General features: G+C 35.2%; 4 protein-coding genes across 5 annotated transcripts; 1 reads left to right on the forward strand and 3 right to left on the reverse strand.

Annotated features, from left to right (window-relative positions):
• Positions 1–1,422: 1,422 nt before the first annotated feature.
• Positions 1,423–5,543, reverse strand: LOC132046534 (gamma carbonic anhydrase 1, mitochondrial-like). The gene is made up of 5 exons (XM_059437187.1): positions 5,373–5,543; positions 3,675–3,818; positions 2,562–2,687; positions 2,319–2,470; positions 1,423–1,953 (listed from the first exon to the last, which is right to left on the reverse strand). Exons 1-5 carry the CDS (start codon positions 5,476–5,478, stop codon positions 1,693–1,695), a joined length of 789 nt encoding a protein of 262 aa, XP_059293170.1. The 5' UTR covers positions 5,479–5,543; the 3' UTR covers positions 1,423–1,692.
• A 1,348-nt stretch (positions 5,544–6,891) lies between these two features.
• Positions 6,892–10,698, reverse strand: LOC132046535 (soluble inorganic pyrophosphatase 1-like). The gene is made up of 9 exons (XM_059437188.1): positions 10,645–10,698; positions 9,788–9,923; positions 9,554–9,582; positions 9,053–9,118; positions 8,322–8,429; positions 8,149–8,214; positions 7,618–7,738; positions 7,292–7,373; positions 6,892–7,192 (listed from the first exon to the last, which is right to left on the reverse strand). Exons 1-9 carry the CDS (start codon positions 10,681–10,683, stop codon positions 7,150–7,152), a joined length of 690 nt encoding a protein of 229 aa, XP_059293171.1. The 5' UTR covers positions 10,684–10,698; the 3' UTR covers positions 6,892–7,149.
• A 3,953-nt stretch (positions 10,699–14,651) lies between these two features.
• On the reverse strand, positions 14,652–17,234 carry LOC132047833 (replication factor C subunit 3-like). The gene is made up of 9 exons (XM_059438813.1): positions 16,656–17,234; positions 16,436–16,549; positions 16,303–16,335; positions 15,681–15,858; positions 15,409–15,590; positions 15,159–15,295; positions 14,994–15,089; positions 14,841–14,910; positions 14,652–14,750 (listed from the first exon to the last, which is right to left on the reverse strand). Exons 1-9 carry the CDS (start codon positions 17,232–17,234, stop codon positions 14,652–14,654), a joined length of 1,488 nt encoding a protein of 495 aa, XP_059294796.1.
• Positions 15,160–22,287, forward strand: LOC132046536 (pheophytinase, chloroplastic-like). 2 transcript variants are annotated; one of them, XM_059437189.1, is made up of 10 exons: positions 15,160–15,592; positions 15,720–15,884; positions 16,447–17,158; positions 17,625–17,705; positions 17,787–19,133; positions 19,274–19,412; positions 19,853–20,023; positions 20,140–20,383; positions 20,863–20,954; positions 21,426–22,287. In XM_059437189.1, the coding sequence occupies exons 5-10, from the start codon at positions 19,100–19,102 to the stop codon at positions 21,721–21,723; spliced, it is 978 nt and encodes a 325-aa protein (XP_059293172.1). In that variant the 5' UTR covers positions 15,160–15,592; positions 15,720–15,884; positions 16,447–17,158; positions 17,625–17,705; positions 17,787–19,099; the 3' UTR covers positions 21,724–22,287. The 2 variants fall into 2 exon arrangements, with proteins under 2 accessions (XP_059293172.1, XP_059293173.1); XM_059437190.1 differs by having other exon boundaries at positions 17,634–17,705.
• Positions 22,288–22,367: the final 80 nt, after the last annotated feature.

Consider the following 22,367-nt stretch of genomic DNA (forward strand, 5'->3'; position numbering starts at 1 on the left):
CTTGCTAAAGCCAAATACTCATTTCAATCATTGTCTGTAAACTTAATCATGTATGGATACAGACTACAGTGTGTACTTATTAGTCTAATCTTGTAGATTAAGGCTCCATATGTACATTTAATTAATCTGCAAGAAGTTAGTATGATTGCATGGACAGGAACTGCAAATAAAACACAAGCATGCAGCCCTTTGTCCTCAACATAATATACAAATCGCCTGCATCCACTCTTTAGTCCCTCTCTTCATGATATTATCACTTAGGTATTTCTTTATTGATCTTTGTCACTTAGGTACTTATTATTAAGATTTTCTCACGTCAAATCGAATTGCTTTTTCAAAATTTTCACTTATAGCATCATTGTAGTAGATCCTTTGTAGACTAAAATACAGTAACCTGATATGGCAATAAAAAAAGTTAAGACTAGCTATGTCCAATCAATATAACAATGCTAAAAGCACAAAAGAAATCGAGAGAGCATATCAATTACTGAATAGTATTGATCCCTAGTTGCTATTGGGACAATGCATTTACAATCAAAGAAGAGATATTATGCCCCTTAAGATAAATGACGAGTATATATGCCTCTTCGAAAGTAACCGCTACAATCGAAGAAGATATATTATGCCCCTTAAGATAAATGACAAGTATATATGCCTCTTCGAAAGTAACCTGAGACGAGGTAAGCCGTCAAAAAGTTATCACCCATTATCAGCTTAGCATTCCCTTCCATTGGATCATGGCTTTTTGAGCATAATTCTGCATTATAAAATCCTACTCATACCTTGCTAACCAAAAAGCTAAGTGAACACATAGAGAAGGACATATATTACCTTAATTACCACTTTGCAAATTATATGCAATTCAACTATCTACACAAATAGAGAACTTATACAGCGGCCAATTTGACTCCTCCCAAGAATAGAATTTTAATGTTGAGTTGTATTCAAAGATTAAAGAGAAATACTCACGCTGTGTGCACAAACGTATGAAGTTTTGAGGGCTATCCCCTTTGCGCAACTTATTCAAGAAAAAATATCCATACGATCTTCAAAAACTTTAATTTCATTTTGTTTGATGTCTTAATTGGACACTGCATCTTATCGAATTTGATTACAATCCTGTAGTTTCCACACTCCCCTCCCCCCCTATTTCTATATTCAAAGAAAAGGCATTTCTTAATACGTATACGTCCATAGTCGGCAATATTTTCCGCAACTTGAATTCCTACACAACCAAGACTATTAGTACATCCAGTTCTCGTTTTCTTGATCTAGAGCGCGTGGCTTGCGGTTTGAGTGTTTTTCTAACGCGTCTACTATAGGAAATGCTTGATCTGGAGCGCGTGGCTTGCGGTTGGAGTGTTTTCCTAAAGCGTCTACTATAGGAAATGCGCATCAAGAAATTGAGGTCGAGGAGGAAAATCTTTGAAGTTTCTCAAATTGCATAAACAGTCAAATATATAAGCTCTACTGTAACTTTGGTTTTCATAAACAGTCAAAAGGGTCTGATCAGCCAGACATAATAAGTAGAAAAATGCTAGAGCTTCATACCAGTATTAACCTTTGATATTTCAGCCTGACCTTGATTATTGGAAACTAAACGCATGCATCTCCACGTTAATCCGCCCAAAACAAAAAGAGTTATCCAATAACATCACGAAACCCCAGGGACACCCCAGTCCGAACCTACACTTAGGATGCCTTTGGTGCCTTGTCTGCCAGGGCAAGCTCTGAAGGTGTTTCACCAACACCCAACATAGAGTCATATTCCTCATCCTTACATGCTAATTTCTTCCGCAGCACCTTCTCAAATTCAGTCTGATCCAACTCTTTTGCATTTTCAGCTGCATGAGCTTGCGCTAAATTGGAATAGTTTGTGGCTGACTCTGAGATGAACGCTATCTCTTCTTCTGTGAGCTTCCTCAAGAACCTTGCTGGATTTCCTCCCCAGACCTGTGATTTTTGGTGTCATAATTACATGTGTTAGCAACTTGAAATTCGCAGCAAAAAAGTTTTCTACATTTATCATGACGGCCCGAGAAAGCAAGACAGAACTTGGAAAGGATTTTGCCCTAAGAATTCCCTTGTGTCAGTCCACATCCTAACTCATCTCTGCCTAATCGTCAACAGTCACATGCACAGTTTCACAAGTGGTAATCAAGAAGTTAAACGACTTACTAAAGATTAAGATGGAAACTAGCATCAGTATGTACAAATAATTACTTTTCACCAATTGGTAAAGACCAATGTAGGAACTTGTATACGCATGCAAAATACCCGATAATGGCGAAAGGAATGACTTAAAGTCTGCCACGAACCTCTCCGAATGGAATCTTTGTGTTCTGCCTTACAAGGGCACCAGCAGCAACCATAGCATTTTTCTCTACAACCGCCCCATCAAGCACGGTTGCACCCATACCAATAAATGCCTCGTCTTCAACGGTACATCCATGTAACACAGCGCTATGACCTTTATATTTGATAATCAAAAGTCAACCATTAAGCTTACTCAAAATAATGGCAGGTGTATATTATGCTCTAAATTACCAGATATTTCTCACCTACAGTAACATTTTTGCCAATTATCGTAGGCAAAACCTTTCCACTGATATTTGATTTAGCTACATGAATTAGAGAATTGTCCTGGACATTGGTTCCGGCTCCAATGCTGACACTGTTCACATCACCTGCACGGAATTTCATGTTGAGCAAGAACAAGAAAAAAAAATATCCAGGGCGCTCTGCGCACACGAAAAATAAAAAGAAAAAAGCAAAAACACCATGCAATCATAGTTGATTGAAGCCCGAACTTCTTAACTTTTTTTCATATTCCAATACTACAGATTTATTGGGTTCGGAATAGTTTAAATTAATTGAGTGTTGTATCTTTTATAAAGCTCAATATTATTGTTCACAATTGGTGTTTGGGAACACCTACAACAACAACAACAACAACATACCCAGTGAAATCCCACAATCCTTACCCCCTACCTTGGGAGTTTGAGAGGTACCTTCGGCACAATCCATTGTAACTCAATTAGACTAAAGTCCTAATTAGATTACCTGTAATATGCATAAAAGATTGTACACTCAAACCTACTAGCCCTTGTCTTACAAATAAGAACCATCGGATGACATACACATCAGAACCACAAGGTTCTGTAAGACATGTGACTGCTGTATTTCAAGAAATTAGCAATTAGCAATATCTACTGTCCTTTTCTTACAGATAAGTACCAGAGCAAGATATAATTCAAACTTTATCAGTTCTGAGAAACACGTACCCGCATAATGCTGTATTTCAAGAAATAAGAAATCTCTACTTTGCTGGACTAACTAACCTTCAACAAACAGCATTTTATAAATAAGGATTTGGTATAAGACGTAGTGTTGGTTCAACTACAAAGTTTAAGGATCCATAATGCAATTGTCTTCTAAGTGTCTACCCATTAACATAATTCAAGAAAAGGCAAAGCTTTTATGAGACAAGAAGGAATGCTTTTCTCACCCCCTCCTGGAAACAAGAAGGAATGTTTCCAGGAAAATTTCACAACGGATGAAAAATGTATTCTTCAAAATGACTCAGTATAACGGTAGCATAATTCAACAACTAAGTCTACCAGAAGATCTTTTCAAGCGCTGACACTACCATCATATGCAGAAGCGCAACTTACCTCGTATGACACACCCATACCAGATAGAAGCACTACGGCCAATGTGAACATCACCAGTTATAGAGGCACTTGGTGCCACAAATGCGTCTTTAGCAACAACTGGTACTTTGTCAAACAGGTTCATCAAAGTTCTATGCCTCGACACTGGAATAAAAAGGAGGTAGAGAATGAAAATTGTTAAATGATGAAGGCATGCTGCATATTGGAGATAGCACATCAACAACCAAAATGTTTAGACATGAAATAGCAAATATGTGGTACGACCTAAAGGGGAAAACATATAATAACAGAACAAAGGAAAGAGAAGCAGAATAGGACGTAATTCTAGAAGTATAGCCAAACATACAACAACACAAGTGGGGCCTGAGCAGGTAGAGTGTAGGCAGACCTAACACCTACCTTGGGAGGTAGAGTGGCTATTTCCAGTAGACCATCGGCTCAAGGCAAGCAAATGAATAGCCAAACATAGAGAACAGAAATGAAAACCTCAGATGGTGAGATTGGTTGATTGTGAGCAAATATGAGAGTAAACAAGATTATCACAATTGACAATGGCAAAATGCTTGTCAAAGATTCCAAGCCATCAGCTTCATACCTACGGGCGAAAATATCTATAGACAAGATAAACTCTTATAACAATTGGCCCTACTTATGTTAGTCACAACATTTTACTCGTACATATGTAGAACTGGGTGAGATCCGAAGTTTAATCTTGCTCTTCAGATTACTGCTAGCCATATAGTAAGCGAAAAAATTGTAACTTCGACTACAGCCCAACTAATTCATTAGACAGTGAATTACAGCCCACAAGCACAAGTGTCAAATAATCCTGTCTACCACGGCTGTGCAATAGGCTCATACTGAGTGTTATGGCGAGAATTAACCCCTATATGATCTCCACGTTGGTATCCTACGCCGCAACCACTAAACCATCTCCTTGAGAATGATAACTAGTACTCCCTCCGTTCACTTTTACTTGTCCACTCTACTAAAAATAAATTTTCATGTCACTTTTAGCATATCATGAGAAAAACATACTTTTTCATGTTTTACCCTTATTAGCATTAATTACTTATTCCCCAAATCATTTCTCAAGACCTAAGACTAAACATCAATTAATATGGGTATTGTGGTAAAATACCCATATCAATTATTGTTTCTTAAAGGATGTGCAAAGTCCAAACTGGACAACTAAAAGTGGACAGAGGGAGTAAAATGCATTGGAAACTACAGTTTCAAAGTTAGAGAATTGGATGTCTGTTTGGAATGGAAGAAAATATATAACACAAACATAATGTGGTATCACTGATACTTTCTAGCTTTACAAACAATTGTTACTTTATGTATCACTATAAAAACATTCTTTTTTGAAAAAATAAATAAAATTACTTAACAGAAGTGAACTGTTATCAGGTGGAAATTAGCTCCTTAAATAAGAGCTAATCAGATACTAATAGCTTTATGCACTGAAAAAAACAAATACCAAAGTTGAGTATTTCATCAAACATTGCAAAAAGCACCTTCACCGCGGTATCTATAAGAGGCTGAGCTAATCAAATTCATGCGCAGACAACACACGCAGCTAAAAGGAAGTGGCACAAATAATTTACAACGATTCAAAGTGTTTTCAAATTCAAATACATAAGCCCTAGTTGTCAGCACATTTATAGAGTAATTGAAATGGAGGGAAAGACGTACACTGTTCATGGAAGTAATAGTTTCCCTGGAGGCGGCAGCCCAATCGATCAATGGCTTGTCCTGTCTCACGGATCCAGAATCCGACGGTGTAGATTGCTTTCCCCATCACAACGGGCTTTCTCCAATTTACTGATTACAACAGCCCTCAAATGTATTTCCCTTCTTTCTCTGGAAATGTTTAGCTGACGACTTGACGAGTAAAGGGTGAAAATTGAAGTGAGCTGAACCGAACCCAGTCCCGACTCGCCTCTCTTCCTTTTTTTTTTTTTTTTTTAAACAAGTTCTTATGAAATAAATTACTCCTAGTTATTATTTCCAATGCTAAAATATTGCAATGAAAGGGAATATTATTGAAAACTTAAATGTCATTGACTTTGTGATTTATTCATTTGCCTCTAACATAATAGTCTTGACTACTTTCATTCCAATTATAATTTTAGTTGACATCATCATAAGAAAATTAATTTATACTTCCACATATTTGTTCACGTTAGATATGTTTGGAAATGATAATAAATTTCAGAAAAGATCATAATCATTCTAAAGCACATATTTCATAGTCTTTTATCACTGATATTATGTTTGTAAACTTATCAATTGCCACTACTATACATATACAATTTGCCATTATTAATTGTTTACATCTGAATAACTTGAATTTCCGTCTCATAGAGATCATTTAAAGAAAAAAACGCTTCTCATTAGAGATAGAGGGATCTTATCCATTTCTTATTTCACTACATTCTTGACTGTATCATTTAGCTAATTTGTATAGGAAAAATTGTAAGCGCTCTAGTAAGCTAAAGAAATGATTTTCTATGGTTTAAAATGGACCTCCCAAAGAGTTTAAACTTTCAGTATTTATCTATTAGTTCTTTGACCCACAAAAAAAAAAAAAAATAGAATTGATGCTAAATTCTCACTGTTAGTGAGGACATTTTATTTTAGTTTTATTGTATTTTTGTGAGGTAAGAGTATAATTTCATGTGTCTGGATAGTTTGTAAATGTTTCTTTTTCTCATTTTCATCTCCCATTCTGTGATAAAAGAAAAATAAATTTCTGAAAACTCTGACAACTTGCAAAATTCCCTTTTTAATTCCAATTAACTACAATTCTGTATGCATATCGAAATAAAAACAACCAATTCAAAGTGAGAAGTCTTTAAATCGAGCCATGGTAATTTCTTTGCCGAAAACATTTCCATACTTATTCTCGATGGCGATTACAGTCTCTTTTCCAGGGCTAGACTACTCCAACACATCAGCAGTTAATCAAGTTGCTATCACTCTATTTTGAAGAAGCCTTACAGCATTGCTTCTTTGATATGTGGATCATTAGTTTTGCAAATTTTCATGTGATTATATATCTCAGAGAAAGCAGAACAATTTTCTCTCATCGTTGAGTTAGTATCCCATAGATTCCATAATATCATGAGCAACTCACGCACTGCTTTAAGATTTTGGGGTGGATAGTAATTAAGACCGAGCAGAAGAACAACAAAACCCAATCAAAACAAGATAGCTAACACGTCAATATATTGTATGCTTTATCAGACGTTGGGAAAGCATTCTTTCTACACTACCACTGCACATTACCCGTGGTTTTTTCCACACAACATTTTTGAATTCATGAAAATTAAAAGTTCTACATATATTTGAAAATATCTGAAAACACCACATTAAACTAAAGTACGCATATGAAGTTCGGAGAGCCATCTTCAACAAGTCATCCGGCTTCTCTACTTTCAGTCCTGAAAACAGCATGTCATCAACGAGATCACTGCCTCAAACTTTCCACAATGTAAGAAGCATACAGGTCCCTGCAATGACAACCAAGGAGATGAATTTTTTTAGTTAGCCTCTCTGGTAACACAAAAAATAAACTGTCCCATAACATGAGAGAACTCAAAAGCACTGACATGGAATACTGGATGGCTTCAACAGCTGCTTCAGCAGGAAGAAAGTCCTCAACAGCAACTGACTTGTTCTCATTCTTTTTATCTGTTGATAGAGAGTCAAGGATGTATAGAAAGAAAAGTAGAACCTAGTAAAGGTTGTCAAGCCTAACGATATGCGGACATTGTTTTACTCAAATGTATTCTTGACGTTTAAAGAAATTTGAAAACCCATTGGGGATGCATATGAAGCCAGAATCTCCCGCATCCAGCAGGCTCAGAGACCTGCCAGGATGAATATGCAATTTATTTCTCTATTTAACCAATTACACACCCAAAGGCAAGGATACAGTCTTCAAAAAAGCGACGAATTTCAGCAAGACGATGAGGAGGAAGCTCCTTGATGTCTTTGTAGTGGCGAAACTCAGGATCATCAGCACACACTGCTATTATCTTGTCATCTTTCTCACCCTGTAACAGAGTACTAACATCAATCAATTATTCCACATTTTGCAAAATGACTAGCATTACGCTACAATTATTGTAATGCGGTCACATAAAAGGGAAATATAACTGTGGTGCCACTGTGTCACACACCACTAAGGTATTTGGTCCGTCTATTTAAAATTTAACTCCTGTTTCACTGTTTCCTCTCTTGGCTTTTCTATCAACTGTGCTGATGAGAAGTTAACAATGATATTTTACAGACTCAATTATTATTGAGCTCTTAAGGTTAAAAAGAGGTACACACCAAAATTTAGGAAACAAAAAAAATAGACATTAACTGTTGAAAACATTATAAAAAACGTTCCTTTTCCAGCATTTTTCACCATGTCGTAAGTACATGTGGCAGAAAGTTTACGTTTACTGAAAAACCTTACCTGATCAATCATAGGCATCAAACCAATTGCACGAGCACGAAGAAAGGTGCTAGGTAGCACAGGTTCCTATACAACATACAGGATGGATGTAAGAGTACGCAGGATTAAGCTTACACTGAGACAAGTAATGCAAGATTGGGCCTAAAGGAAGATGTGTGTAAAAGGAGGCTCACCTGCATCAGTACCAGGACATCCATTGGATCACTGTCTTCACAAAGGGTTCTGGGGATGAAACCGTAGTTGTGTGGATAAACAACTGATGAGTACAGAATTCGGTCAACCTTTTCGACACAAGAGCAGCAATTCAGTCGAATGATTATCAAAGTCTTAATAAGTCCACAATGTTAACAACTTTGCAGCAAGAACTGCATAGTTCACGTAACATGAACTAAGAGTAAATTGATTTAGCGCGTCATGCAATAAGCAGATAAGATGAGCAAAGAAGATACCACACCATTCTTTCCAGCTATGAAGCTATTCGGTTTAGAATGAATATAGATGTGCATTTATTGAGTCCTAAAGATATCATTTCCGAATCACATCTTATAGAATAGATAGCAAACAATAAAATCTTACGGAAACAAGCCTATTGCTGCATTAAATTTTTAGTACAACACAAGTTTCATTATTCTATTGTACAACTCAATGGCAATCAAACAATGATTACAAATTATTCCTGCACTACAAAGTCATTAATAGTGTCATGCATGGATGCATTGCAAATCCCAATAACAAAAAGAGGACAAAGGAAATGATCTTAATACAAGTTTCACATCGTAAAAGACATTCTTCTAGCCCATGGAATGGGGATATTATAAAAAGAAAAATAGATATCACCGTCAAATACAAAGAGACACATTTTTCCTGCCTAAAGAGAAATAAAGATCACTAGTCAGGATAGCACCTTTATAAGGCCACTTGCTTTGTCAAGCTCATACTTCACTTTGCTGCCTTTGCCTATTTCAACCACCTGCAACATAAGTCTTAAGATTTTAGTTTGCTTGAAACTTAACACCATCTGTGAGGTACTTGGGACTATCCTGACAGCTATCAGGTAGATAAAATGGGCATGCAAGCCCCTGTGAGATAGTAGGTAGGAATTAAGATGATATCATTTGAATTCTTTTCCTGTATGTGACAACTGTCAACCTTTGTTATATTTTTCCAGTAGAGACTGGAAGCTAATTCAAAGATCACAAATCACTAAATACACAAAAAGATATGTCAGTACCCATTTATTGAAACACCTTACCACATTCGATAAACGTCAGCACTTAATAAGGGATTGGAAAGAATGAAAATTCCTATGCACCACATAAGCAAAAAATTCACAAGTACAGCCAGATAACAAGGTTCCGGTTGTTGGAGCAATATTCAGAAAAGAATTAGTGGCATAACCACTTACGCAGTTGAAGGTTGTGGGTGCACCTGGCCCTGCATGTGCAGAACATCAAGCATAAGTAGAAAAAGACACCAAGTCCCACACTATGCAATGTATAACAAGACCATAACAACTAGACACTGAAATGGATACACGTGATATACTGATGTTGATTAAAAAGAAATTCACTGAATAGCTTTTTTACTTCTTTTCTTTAGTTTTTCTTGTTACAAGTCAAATTGAATAGTTATTGGTTACCAATCTCTAAGTCATGCCAAGGATGAGCAGCAACAGATCTGTGTGACATGGAGGAGAGAATTCTTTCATTGAGCGCAACACGAGGGGTTCCTGAGTTTCTTCCAAACCCATGTCCACTATTTTCAGCCATAGTAAACTTAACAAGAGAAAAGGAAAGCCACGAATTAGCATACATCTGTCTCCAAAAAATTCAATGTAATACTCCCTCTGGATCAAAAAAAGAGTCCACATAGCCATTTGCACATAAGAAACTACTCACTCCAAGAAAAAAAAATATGTAAATTGACTAAACTACCCCTAATTAAATAGGCATTGGGATTTGATCACATAACACTTAATAGGGGCAAATCTGGAAAGATAAGATTAACTGTTTCTTGATTTAATAAGTGGACACTTTTTTTGACCCAAGAAGGCTAAGTGGACACCTTTTTTTGATCCGGAGTGAGTAATGTAGTAGTAGCAATTACAATCAGATAATCACAGGACATAAATTTTCCAGACCATGGTTACTAAGCAATACAATTCACATGAACAAATTAACTTTTCACTAGCAGAGAAGCATGTTCTTTTTATCCTGTCAGATTACCCTACGGTTTTCTTAAAAGAAACCTAATAACCGGTTCGATATGTTACAGTACGGTCGGTTAAGTCGGTTTTAATAGTTTTTTCGATGCCACTTTCCTTAAATGTATTGTATGCGTATAACCCCCAAAAAAAGGCAAGAAGAGAAGAAAATAAAGCAATTGATATATGAAGTGCAGATTGAAAAAGGTGTAACATAAATTAAAAAAAAAAAAAAAAAAGGTTTAAAAAAGTTTCAACCAAAAGCAACATATAAAAAATTAAAAGTTATATACTTGTAGATTAAAGCAATCAAACAGGAAAAACCGAAGCATAAATCGACCCAGAAACAAAAGTCTTAAAAAGAAAAAAGTCAGAAACTGAAATTAAATCGTAGCCATGAAGCAAGTCCAGTAAAAATGGATTAAAAACAATGAAATGGAAGAAGGGAAAATAATTAAAAGATGAGTTAACTTACAGAAAGAGAATGAGAAGCACAAGCTTTTCGATTGATGGTGCTAGCACTACACTATGCTCACTATTTTCTTTTTCGTTAGCAGCAATATATAGAGCTTTTGTGGTGTGTCTTATGTCATTTTTCCATTCTAGCAAAAGTTTCCACCCGTCAGTCTAAGAGTCAAGATGCGTCGTCAGATCGTCAATTTGCATTCATCCAACGGTTGATATGGTTTCATAGCCTCGAACCGCATATTTTGTTTCCTTCTTGGGAAATGGATTTTTTATTAGTAGTAGTAAAAGCAAAGGAACAGTTTCATAGGAAAGCCAATCAGTGAGCGCCACGCAATTTCTACATGTAACGGTTGTGGCACTCCAGTGCTTACTATCAAAAAGAACATTCCAAAATTTTCTTGGATTGAAAAATGGAAAAGTGGAGTTAATGCAAATATCTACGTTTAAGTTCTGGAAGGAAAATAACATAAATGCATCACCTTTTTCCATCTTTACGCATTCCTTATTTTCCTTATTTATTCAGATTTTGAACATCCAGTATAATCAACCTCAATCTAAATCTTTTTATCGACTTAAATAAATATGGTCATTAATTCAAGTATTTCCTTTTTGTTAATCATAAGATGGATTTAAACAAAATCTTCTCATCAACATAGATACTTAAATAAAGAAGGATCTATGACAATTAATGTTCTTTTCTTAACATGCCTAATATTTGGGTTCTACAGTTCGGTGGAGGGTGTTCAACAATAAAAATAACCCAACCGAACCGAAAAGACTAATATAACCGATATATGTTTGCTTGATTGCAGGTTTAATATTGAGTTAGGAAAAATCGACTAAATCGACATATTAATATATTTATTTTTATAGCTAACGTAGAAGTTTATGTAGTTTTTGCTTTAATTAAAATTTAATCTAAACAAATTCGTTGTTCTTGCATGTGATGTACTCCCTCCGTTTATGTGATTTTTTTATTTTTTACGCACATTCACCCTCATTAAAAATTGGGGCTTTTAGAAAGTCTTCTTTACTCATAGAAAATTAAAAGTGTTTTTATTAACTTATCCCTAATTAAATGCCTTGTATACATAACAAAGTACAGCTCGACACATGGCACAAAGGGAATGGAACACGTGGCCGTTGAAGGTGAAACGTCGCTTAGTCGTTTCATTTGATCGGGATAAGGATCCCCGGATTAGCTCGGAGCGGACTGTCCGATGAAGTTGTCGCGGGTCATTAAAGAAAGGTTAACGTTGTATGGCCGATCCAGATTCGAAGCGAACGCTATGATTTAGAATTAAAGCAACATTTATTGTCTATTATTACTCCCTCTGTCCCAATTAATGTGACACTTTTCGTTTCCCAAGATTCAAACTGTACCAATTTTGACCAATATTTTAAGATGTATTTTTTCACCAAATTGATATGAGAAAAGTTGCAAATTATAGTACTTTTCATGTAGTTTTCTAATATATAAATATTAATCTTAAAATATTAAGTTAATCTAATCCAATTGAGCTTCAAAGTTTAGTCAAATTGACTCTCGAAAAGCGAAAAGTGACACATAAATTGAGAAGGAGGGAGTAGAATTTAACCACAGCTTAAGTGCTGATGTATCAGTACTATAAAAGGAGACTAAAGGTCCCTAAAAAAAGGATCATCCAATAACAGCTACTTATATACATTCATACTATTCAATCTTTCGCAATTAAACTTACTTTATCATTCTTTTGTACCGATTTAACATTAATTCTGCAAGGCCAAAGCATACAATAGTTCCACCGGAGAAAACCTATCAAAGAATTCTCTCCTAGGATTAACAAAGCCCAGGCTTATTTAATTCATTATTGCCTATAATTCTTTATTGATTTATTCATTTGATTTCTCTAGTCATTATTAGCACTTTTATTATTTTTTATAACAAATCAAATCATATATCCTTTAGACCACAAACAAATTTAACTGTACTCTTTTTTAAGGTAAACATGCCTAGAGAAAGAAAAACTACTTAATGATTCTTCATTAGTAATTATGACTATAAGGGTAACTTTGGAAGAATAAGATCAATTTCTTCTTGAAATTCTAAAGCACCACTTATTTTGAAACAAAATGAAAAATCTAAAACACCACTTATTTGGAAATGGAGAGAGTAATATTTAATATGATTATTATTGAGAACTCATTTCTGTTTAATTAAATGCATTGATTTTAAATACTTGAATTTATTTGTTCTTTCATTGTCATAGGTGAGATTTATTAAGCTCATATAACCCCCTCCTCCCACCCTCTCCTTTTTTTTTTTTTTTAATCAAAAATTCTTAAAAGTAAATGAAGCATATCTTTATTTAGGTTTAACATTGAGTGTTGTGTTCTATACTGAACTTTCTTGGGAGTATTTTGTTTATTCTTTGAATTATTAAATGTTGTTTAAGCTTGACAGTACAATATTAAGTTTTTTGTTAGATTAATTAAAAATGAATAATTATCATGTATTAAAAAGAAACTTTCTCACATAAAGATATTTCAATTGATCATAAGTTGTCAATTTGTGCACTTCTTCCTGAACATATATTGACTTATGGAAAGTTCATCCATAACTCTATTATGTCGAATGATTGAATTTGTATTTTTTGTGCCAAGACAAAAAGTTGAAGAATAATCGTCAAAATTGAACAAACTGAAAAACCAAATTTTTGTTAGTTCGGTGTTCTTTATAATGAAATTCGAACCATGAAAGGTATGTAGCGTTCTTTGTTTCATATACCGTATTGTTCTTTAAAAATAAAATTCTCTCATCAAGTCTCAATACTTTTTAAGTACTATTGTAGTTGTTCTGAATTCTTTAATTGCATTCAGAGTTTACAGGAGGCCTCATGAGGCTCATCTTAAATGATGCAATTTGTAGTCACCCCATATGTTTTTGGATGGAACCTATAAAAATTATTAGGTCTATTATTCAAGTTTGTATCCAGTAGGTGATTTGTCGTATTCTTCATTTAAATAACAAATATAGAGGTAAAGTATAATAACTTAGAAATGAAAACGACGAACATTATTTTACTTTCTTAGAAACAGATGCCCTAGTGCTAATATTAAAAATTTTAATACGTTGTACTTTTTGTTAGGATTGCCTGATTCGTAGAAAGTAGAAATAATAGCTGTTGCACTTTCAGACAAGCTTAAGACAATGCACACAGTCAGCACAACAAGAGACTAAAAATAAAGTGAGTCGACCATCACTTTGTTATTGATTTTTTTATTTTTTTTTATTTTACCATCACTATATAATTGATTTTGATATGTAATGAATTCCAGATATCACATAAAGGACCAAATGTATACAAGTCTTGCATCAATCACATAAACACAAGATTATCTTTACAATCTGCCATAGTTGCCAAGAATGTCTGTTATCCTATTATGGATGCAGAGTTTTGATAAAAGGGGAAGACTTGTAGCACCAAAAGTTGACCCTTCACTCAATCAGTTCATATGTAGTCTTGAATTATAAAAACTGCTGGCGGTTGCTCAAATTTTTCCTGTATATACTCATAAATTTGGCTACAAATTCTGTAACCATAAATATGAATCAATAAGAATCCAGGTGAAGAAAACTGATGGCACTTAAAAGTCATATATATATATATATATACATAGCATATAGCTTGGATATATAGCACAAGGCTGTAGACACAAATTTGAGTTAGATGAATACTGCCCTTTAACGAATTACCTTCTAATTTTAACATAGCAGTCGTTCCAACAGGGAGCCTTTTCTCCTGCAGATCGTCTTATTGTTACTCTGATGAACTTTTCTCAAATAAGTATCTTAATTTAGAAGGATAGAACTTACATAATAAGCATGCCAATAATAAATTTCCCTTCTTATACCAGCATCAGCCCTCTTAAGGAATTCCTCAACTAGTTTCTGCATTGCATTGAACATAATCATCTCATGATCTTCCTTTTAAGTATTAGTACCTCTTTAACCATCTTCATTAAAGTATATGTACTTTACCAGGAGAATAAGTTTTGGATGCACAAACTCCACCAAAAGTTTTTGGAACTTTCCCCGAACCGAAAATAACCTGATTAAATCATACATCTTTACTGTTAACTTTGATATTTCTTTAATTAGAAGAATAACTTTTCTATTTAGAATTTTTAATACCTTGTTTGGTTGGGATCAGCGAGAATTTCTGCTGCAAGTTCTATTACTACTTCTTCCCATCCTATTGAAATTGGTTGGTCTTCAGCAAAGGGATAGCTGTATAAAGTATGTGGATCAGTAATCAATAACTAGCAATGGCATTATCTGTAAGTAGCATAGTCTTACTTGTGCGCTTTGCAGGCTTCAAAAGCCATAATTGCTCTCCGCAGATTTTGATTTGATTTGGCGGCTATCTTAGCGGCGAAGCCCATTGATAGTTCAAAATCCTCCTTTCTTGCTATCTGAATAAGAACTTCCATGATCTAAGCAATGAAAAAGCTAAAGTTAGAAGGATATATGATGGCCAAAATGACATGTTACATTTATAGTTAATGTTCATGCAAATTATATTAGATTGTACTATTTTTACACTTACTTCATGAGTTATAGGAGCTGAAACTTCAACAACTTTGCTGCGACTTTTAACTGAGTCAAGTATGGCCACATCATCTTCACAGCAGAGAATGAGTTTGCAAGCATCTGAATAGCAGTCCATTATCCATTTTATTAAGTGCTGCATGTTCTCCTCGGCTTTGTCCACATTATAAAGAACTATTACTGTAAGCAGCAATTTGTATTTCTTAATTAGATATAAGACTAAAGTTATACAACTGCTAAAATAGATTTGGCATTGATAGATATGATCACCTTTGTAATCAGCCTTCTTATTTACTCTGCTGACTTCAGGGGTCAGTGGATACTCTGAAGTTATTTGCTTAACTAAAGCCATGATTGCATATCTAGCGTTAGGCTCCAACTGAAGGTTGAGCTCGATATGGTGAGGACTTGAGCTTACTGGTACTACAACTTGCACTGGCCTTGTTTCCTATCAGCAAATCGCCGAAAAGATTGGTAGTAGTTATGCAATTATAATGACATTCTACAAGCATGGATTCAAATTAAACTGCCTTTACAACTCAATGCTGCCAATTTACCAAAAAATGCGTGCTAATTAACAATTTCTTGTCTACAAAAATCAACCACCAAACAAATGAATCTAGATTCAATTGAAAATCATGAGCTTATAGCCGATTTTATCCATTTTATCCTTTATAGTATTTTGTTTAATGTAAAACTGTAGCAATTGTGCCAATTAGCTTACAATTTGATCACGGGAATGGTGCTTCTGTCGAAGCACACCAAAAGGTTTTTTTGTTTGATTGGAAAATGGAAGGTGAGAAATATTACAGACTTAGAGCCCTGATTTCCATGATCAAGAGAGACTTGCATAAATGAATAAATAGCAGAAACTAAATCAAGCCTAAGGTACCTTAATTTGGAAGTGTCTCAAATCATGGGATATCTGCAAAACGGGAAAACAAAGAAAAAAATGTAATTTTTCTACTGATGAAGCATAAAAATTGTAGCATATCTCTGCCTCTTCTAAGTCTCGGTTTACTTACATTGCAGATAGCATTTCCATAGATTTCACGCAAAAGAGCCATCGTGAGCGCTCTCCTCCCAGAACCAGGAGGACCCTTGAATAAGATCTGTGGAAGGATTTCATTTGAAGAAACCTGAAAGAGAAGTCATTAGAAAACCAAGAAACTTGTGATAGCAGAAAAATGTAATCAAAAAATATCCTTTGATTCATCAGAAAAAAGGAGTTTAGATCATATTTACCAGGTCTTTAAGCAGTAAAGCTTCTTGTTTGTGGCAAGTGAATCCTTCCAGTGAAGCAGGTTGATGCTTATCAGCCCAGAAGGGTCTCAGACTTTCAACTATAGATGATTTGGCAATAACTAAAGCTTCATCGATCGGTCGCCCTCTTTCCGGAGATTCTCTTCTTGAGGTTCTACAAGGTCCCTTCTTGATACAAGAAAACCATGCTTCTGATTGCTTGTTTTGCCTGTTCGCGGTGAACTTTTTCATGCTTGCTGTTGTCCTTCCACTAGCATCACTCAAATTACCGCTTTGCCTACTTATGAAAGTGCTGGCGCTTATAGTTGTTTGACACATAGTATTACTAGATAAATTCCCTTTTCCACTTTGATTGAAATTGGCCGGTGTCTTCACAGATTCAACATTTCTATCAATCAGCACCTGAGGCTTTTTATCGACTTTCCTTTCAGTAATCTTCTGCATGTTCAAGGCTGCATAGTCCCGAGAAAAGAAAATATCACCAGGTGAAATGGTTTCTGTGCTTTCAAACATATTATTAGCACCCGTAGTGCTTCCGGAAATTTTTGCTTCGGCAATCATTTCATTAAGTTCACCTCCTGTAGGTCCATATTTATTCGGAGCTTCCCTCTCTTTTCGAGACAAGCTCCTTGGTGTCTTATCTGATTTTCCTTCGCTCCTTGGAAGCATCAAACTTGTGTTGTCTGTCAGGTCTAGGTGCAGAAGCATACCTGCGACTATAATTTGATTTCTCCCCTAGTCTACTATGAACATTATAATTACCTTGTGATAGATTTTGCTTCCTATTTGAATCATCAAAAAGACCATCTTTATCCAATTGATGATCCTCTGCCGCATATTTATATGGAGAAATGTGTTTACGGTACTCAGATTTTGAAAAAGGACTAACATTTCTACGAGAATATAAATGATCAGGCCTACGTGAAAATGTGCTAACACTTCTTGGTAAAGCCTTTTCAGGAGAATGAAGTTCACCATCATCGATATCTCTGCCAGGCTTATAAGGAGACTTAGTAGTTCTCCTTCGAGCAGGTCCGTTAGTCCTCCGGCTTAAATTGAAAGAATTATTGTTCTTTGATTTCTCCAATGCTAAATATGGCTCTTCCAATTCAGGTTCTTCAGAATCCATGTTTTTTTCATTCTTTGCATTTGCTTCCCGGTGTGGACTCTTCTCCAACGTCCAGTCTGTCTCCGTATCTGATGGCTCGTAACCACTTCTTCTCTGCCTCATGGTCGATGAGATATTTAGTTGTAGATCTCTGTTATACCTTGAAGCTCTCTCCATTTAGTAGGAGTTTTCTCCCTTAGCTATGATTTGAACACTCGAAATTCAAACAATTTGTTGGTCTAAAAGGAAAAAGATAATCATAGGTGGGAATTAGCATCCAACATATTCATGAAGACAGCAAGATACATAGAATGGTGACAAGAATTATATTAAACCAATTACTGTAACTTTTTTGTGAAAAGCACAAGGAAAACAACAGCTATGATGCCGTAGATGTAATTAAAAATAACAAATAAAAATGTGCTCTCTTTACTGGCTTAATTTTTTTAGACAAAGTGGTTACATAGTTTTTAACATGGTATTAAAATAGACAGATTTCATGAGTTCAAGTCCTGCCGTACTTTAAGGGCATATTGAAGATATAATTAAGAAAATAAAAAAGTGGTCTCTATAATAGTTTAAGCTTCTTGGATAAAATGATCACCATAATTCAACATATGATTTCACATTGAGTGGAACGGGAATATTCTGACGTGGATACAAAATGGGTGAAGAGAACAAGGCCAGACAACAAAGGTTGGAAAAATGTCACAGTAAAATATGAAAGAATGATGAACACAAAGCAGAAACATTGGTGAAGACGATGAGCTGAAGGAGAATTAAAACCAGATAATTTAGCATACAGCAAGCTGTTGATCATTGTGTGCAGCATTTGTTTATTACAAGGATGTTCTGAAACTTCTAAGCACATTGTTTTTGTCCTCTCTGCATGACAAAAGGATTCCCTAAATCCCTATCCTGGTCTTACATTGTTTCTGAGAAAGAAATAATTGTCTTTTCAGAAAAAAAGAAACACATGAGAATCTTCTAAACTGCCATCAACTTCTAAGTACTTCAACTGTTCGCAAAGTCCATATAGATTCTTGAATCCTTCCAGTTGGTAAGTATAATCAACGTCAACTTCTTGTGCCACGGCAAGGACAGACTGATAGGTAACAGGTTAGCTGTACCTACTTCATTTCAGTAAGCTTTTCATTTAACCTTAAACCAGTCCAATTCTTGATTATTATGTGCCATTCATTGATTTGAGTTTTGATCTCTCTTTCTCTTTTTTTTTTTTTTTTTTGAAGGGGGCAGATTGGAATTAAATAGAAGGAACTTTGCTGCTAATAGAATTGTTTCTTCTGGTACTCCAGTTATGACCCCTTCTGTAGTTGCTGAATCCTCTCAAGGTCAGTTCATCGCCATTTGTACCTTTGAATTTCTGGGTGTCTGTTTAGTCTGGGTATGTCTACTGCCATGATGGAGAATTGCTGTTTTCATTTTTTCCTTTTGAAAGGGGTTTCTTACTTACAAAGAAATGATAATATAGGCTTGCAGCAATTACCATTTAAACCAGAGGGGTACAACTATTGGACATGGCGAGGATACAAAATTCATTATGTGGAGGAAGGAGAAGGGTTTCCAATTGTTCTGATTCATGGATTTGCTTCTTCCTCTTTTCATTGGAGGTAATTCTTTCTTTATGTTTGTATGACATTGAGTTTATAAGATTTAGCGGGCTTATTCGCATCATAATAGCTAAGTTGACAAGGTGTTCACAAGATTTAGTGGGATCATTCGCATAATAGACGCTAAAATTGTAAATGTTACCACTGAACCTAGGACCTCATCTTTGGAGGAATTCATAGCAGTCCAGCGATCTGTTTAACATACATTTGTTCTCTAACAAAAATTGCAAAAAACAAAAACTCTTTGTTGTCACTCCAAAAATGGGATTATGCTATATTGATCTTTGTTCAGGAATTCCATTTTCTATGTGCTGTTCATGCATGGTGCATTGAGTTTTCTAAAGACACATAATATAGTAGTTGATGTATAGTCAAATTCATTTGGCACAGTACTATCTTTTCTGATCTCCAGAAACTATCTTTTTTCCTTTCTTAATTAGGTATAACATACCCCAATTGGCTAAAAGATACAAGGTTTATGCTGTGGATTTGCTAGGATTTGGCTGCAGCGAAAAGGCACGAATAGACTATGATGCCTTGATTTGGAGAGACCAGGTTGTCGACTTCTTAAAGGAGATAGTTAAACAACCCTCTGTTTTAGTTGGGAACAGGTGACTTCTATCGTTTACCAACTTGTCATTGCAATGAATCTCCAAGATGCAATTAGCAGCTTTAATTGGTTTCAGTAATATATACGTTACACTAATGATCTTGTATTATTTTACAGTCTTGGAGGGTTTACTACTTTGTTAGCAGCAGCAGCACTGCCAGATCAAGTCAAGGGAGTTTCCTTATTAAATAGTGCAGGACGATTTGGGGATGACATTAGTACAACTGATAAAACTGAAGAGACAGCCTTGCATAAGTTCATTGTAAAGCCAGTGGAAGAAATTTTTCAGCGTGTTGTTGTCAGATTGGCGTTCTGGCTAACCATGCGACCAGACCATATTGAAGCTCAGCTGAAGAGTTGTGTATGCTCCTTCCTAGCTAAATTTTCTTCTATGAACTTCTCAATAATGAACTTAAATTTTTGCTCACGAGTGCTCTTACCTTTTAGTTTGCACACATATGTATCTTAACTCATAGAATCAGTAAATAGTAGTAGCTGTTAGCTTTTCTTGCTCTCTTTCCCAAAGATCACTTTAATCAATGCCGAATCTCACTCTTGGAATGTTTATCTGACTCTCTAAAAGTGAAATTTGACAATCATGTTGGGATGGAACACTAATAGGAGGCTATTTTCTATAATATTGTTTATTTTACTTCAAATTTAACGGTTGATTGAACTGTCACAGAATGATATTTCTTTTTGCTATTGCACGATGCATCAGAAACGGATGGCTGGTTTCTGCATTTGCATTTCGTTTGTTATTTAGCCACTGCCACTGATAATCTTCAGGAACTATTATCAGACAGAAGAACTAACTTTCTTTATGTTTGTTGTTTTAAGGTCTATAAAAACCATTCAAATGTGGATGAAGACCTCATCAATTCAATTGTTAGGCCTGCAGCCGACCCATATGCATGGGAAGTTTATTACCGGTATGAACGCAGCTATAGCCTATAGGTTTTTGCCTCCTTTTGGCAGCTAAAAAACATAAATTTTATCTCGCTTGGAATATTATTAGCTGCTTTATTAGTCTATAATCTTAATAGAAATCTTCCCGTCATTCATATTGAAGTCCTGGACTGTTTGACGAGTTTTGTCTTTCGAACTTTAAAACTGAGATGGTTTGGACTTTTTCAGCATATGCCAAGAGAGTTTTGCAAATTGATCAAAGTTCAAAGACAATGTTGAGATACTAACATTTAGAAGTGTGCAAAAAAGTTTTACATCTTCTTTATCACATATATATACTTTTAAGTTCCTGATCAGCATGGACTAGCAGATGTAGGTTGTTTCTAATGTCAGTTTTATTGTCTTTCATTCATGCGAAAGTTCCAACTGCTGTTGTTGTATCAAAACTTTAGGTTAAGAAAGTTAATTAATGTTGTCTACTTTGCATTCTGCAGACTGGTAAAACAACTCATGTCAAACCCAACAAAGTATACACTTGACAGTGTGTTGAGCCAACTCTCTTGCCCATTGTTGTTGTTGTGGGGTGACCTAGACCCTTTGGTACTTCATGATCATGATCGTACAAAGGCAAATAGAATTACTGATTTCTACCCGAACACATCCCTTGTAAACTTGCAGGCAGGGCATTACCCCCAGGATGAAGTCCCAGAACCAGTGAATAAAGCTTTATTAGATTGGTTGTCAACCTTGGATATATCAGCACATTCTCTGGAAGGAGCATCAGAAATTTAGCCTCATTGCTAAGAAATGCAATGAGCTTTGTTTTTATTGTGTACAGCTCTCCAATATGAAATTTTAGTGATCCTACGAGATCAGATAATTAAAACTTGCTTTTTTTTTTTTTCCTTTTCCTGAATAAGATTGCATAGCAGCAGGTCGCTTTAAGACATTGAAGATTGGAGAGTTGATTAGACTGAGCTCTAGCGAAGATCACACTCAGTAAGCCATGAAATGATGAAAGACTGAAATTCTTCCTCTCTGGAAAACTTCTATATATGCTTCACGAAGTTCCTACTATACTGGTTCTCTTCCCACTACATAATGTACATCACAAGGAAAATAAGAATCATATCTTTTGATGAAAGATTGAACTTGGACTTTGATAGTTGGCTATTCAATGAATTTATTCTATTCAACAGGGCTCAAGCATTTCAAATTTCAAGTACAGTTCTAAGTTCGAGTAAAAACACATTGATAGTGTAAAATTCTTCACACAACGGCGTAAGGCAGCAATAATTGAGATACTCAAATATTTTATGTAAGACTTGAATCTTTTGTTTACTCCAAAGAGACTGATATTAATTTTCTTATTTTTTGCAAACACATTTAATCTGAACAATTTTTATTTTATCCTTATAAGCATGATTTGGAGAGTC

The sequence above is a fragment of the Lycium ferocissimum genome, chromosome 2 (genome assembly GCF_029784015.1).
Source record: "Lycium ferocissimum isolate CSIRO_LF1 chromosome 2, AGI_CSIRO_Lferr_CH_V1, whole genome shotgun sequence".
Classification (NCBI taxonomy): Eukaryota; Viridiplantae; Streptophyta; class Magnoliopsida; order Solanales; family Solanaceae; genus Lycium; species Lycium ferocissimum.

What these genes read in the sequence shown, in the direction of transcription:
- LOC132046534 (XM_059437187.1), bottom strand. Translation starts at nt 5,478, where the DNA reads ATGGGGAAAGCAATCTACACCGTCGGATTCTGGATCCGTGAGACAGGA. An exon ending in GTATGGGTGTGTCATACGAG is followed by an intron (nt 2,688 to 3,674) that starts GTAAGTTGCGCT and finishes AATTCCGTGCAG; the next exon opens with GTGATGTGAACAGTGTCAGC. An exon ending in TGGCAAAAATGTTACTGTAG is followed by an intron (nt 2,471 to 2,561) that starts GTGAGAAATATC and finishes TCAAATATAAAG; the next exon opens with GTCATAGCGCTGTGTTACAT.
- LOC132046535 (XM_059437188.1), bottom strand. Translation starts at nt 10,683, where the DNA reads ATGCTTCGGTTTTTCCTGTTTGATTGCTTTAATCTACAA. An exon ending in TGATGCCTATGATTGATCAG is followed by an intron (nt 7,739 to 8,148) that starts GTAAGGTTTTTC and finishes ACTCTGTTACAG; the next exon opens with GGTGAGAAAGATGACAAGAT. An exon ending in TCGTCGCTTTTTTGAAGACT is followed by an intron (nt 7,374 to 7,617) that starts GTATCCTTGCCT and finishes CTCTATCAACAG; the next exon opens with ATAAAAAGAATGAGAACAAG.
- LOC132047833 (XM_059438813.1), bottom strand. Translation starts at nt 17,234, where the DNA reads ATGATTGCCGAAGCAAAAATTTCCGGAAGCACTACGGGTGCTAATAAT. An exon ending in CTTTACTGCTTAAAGACCTG is followed by an intron (nt 16,550 to 16,655) that starts GTAAATATGATC and finishes CTTCTCTTTCAG; the next exon opens with GTTTCTTCAAATGAAATCCT. An exon ending in GAAGCCTGCAAAGCGCACAA is followed by an intron (nt 15,090 to 15,158) that starts GTAAGACTATGC and finishes TACTTTATACAG; the next exon opens with CTATCCCTTTGCTGAAGACC.
- LOC132046536 (XM_059437189.1), top strand. Translation starts at nt 19,100, where the DNA reads ATGACCCCTTCTGTAGTTGCTGAATCCTCTCAAG. An exon ending in AGTTGCTGAATCCTCTCAAG is followed by an intron (nt 19,134 to 19,273) that starts GTCAGTTCATCG and finishes ATGATAATATAG; the next exon opens with GCTTGCAGCAATTACCATTT. An exon ending in TCTGTTTTAGTTGGGAACAG is followed by an intron (nt 20,024 to 20,139) that starts GTGACTTCTATC and finishes ATTATTTTACAG; the next exon opens with TCTTGGAGGGTTTACTACTT.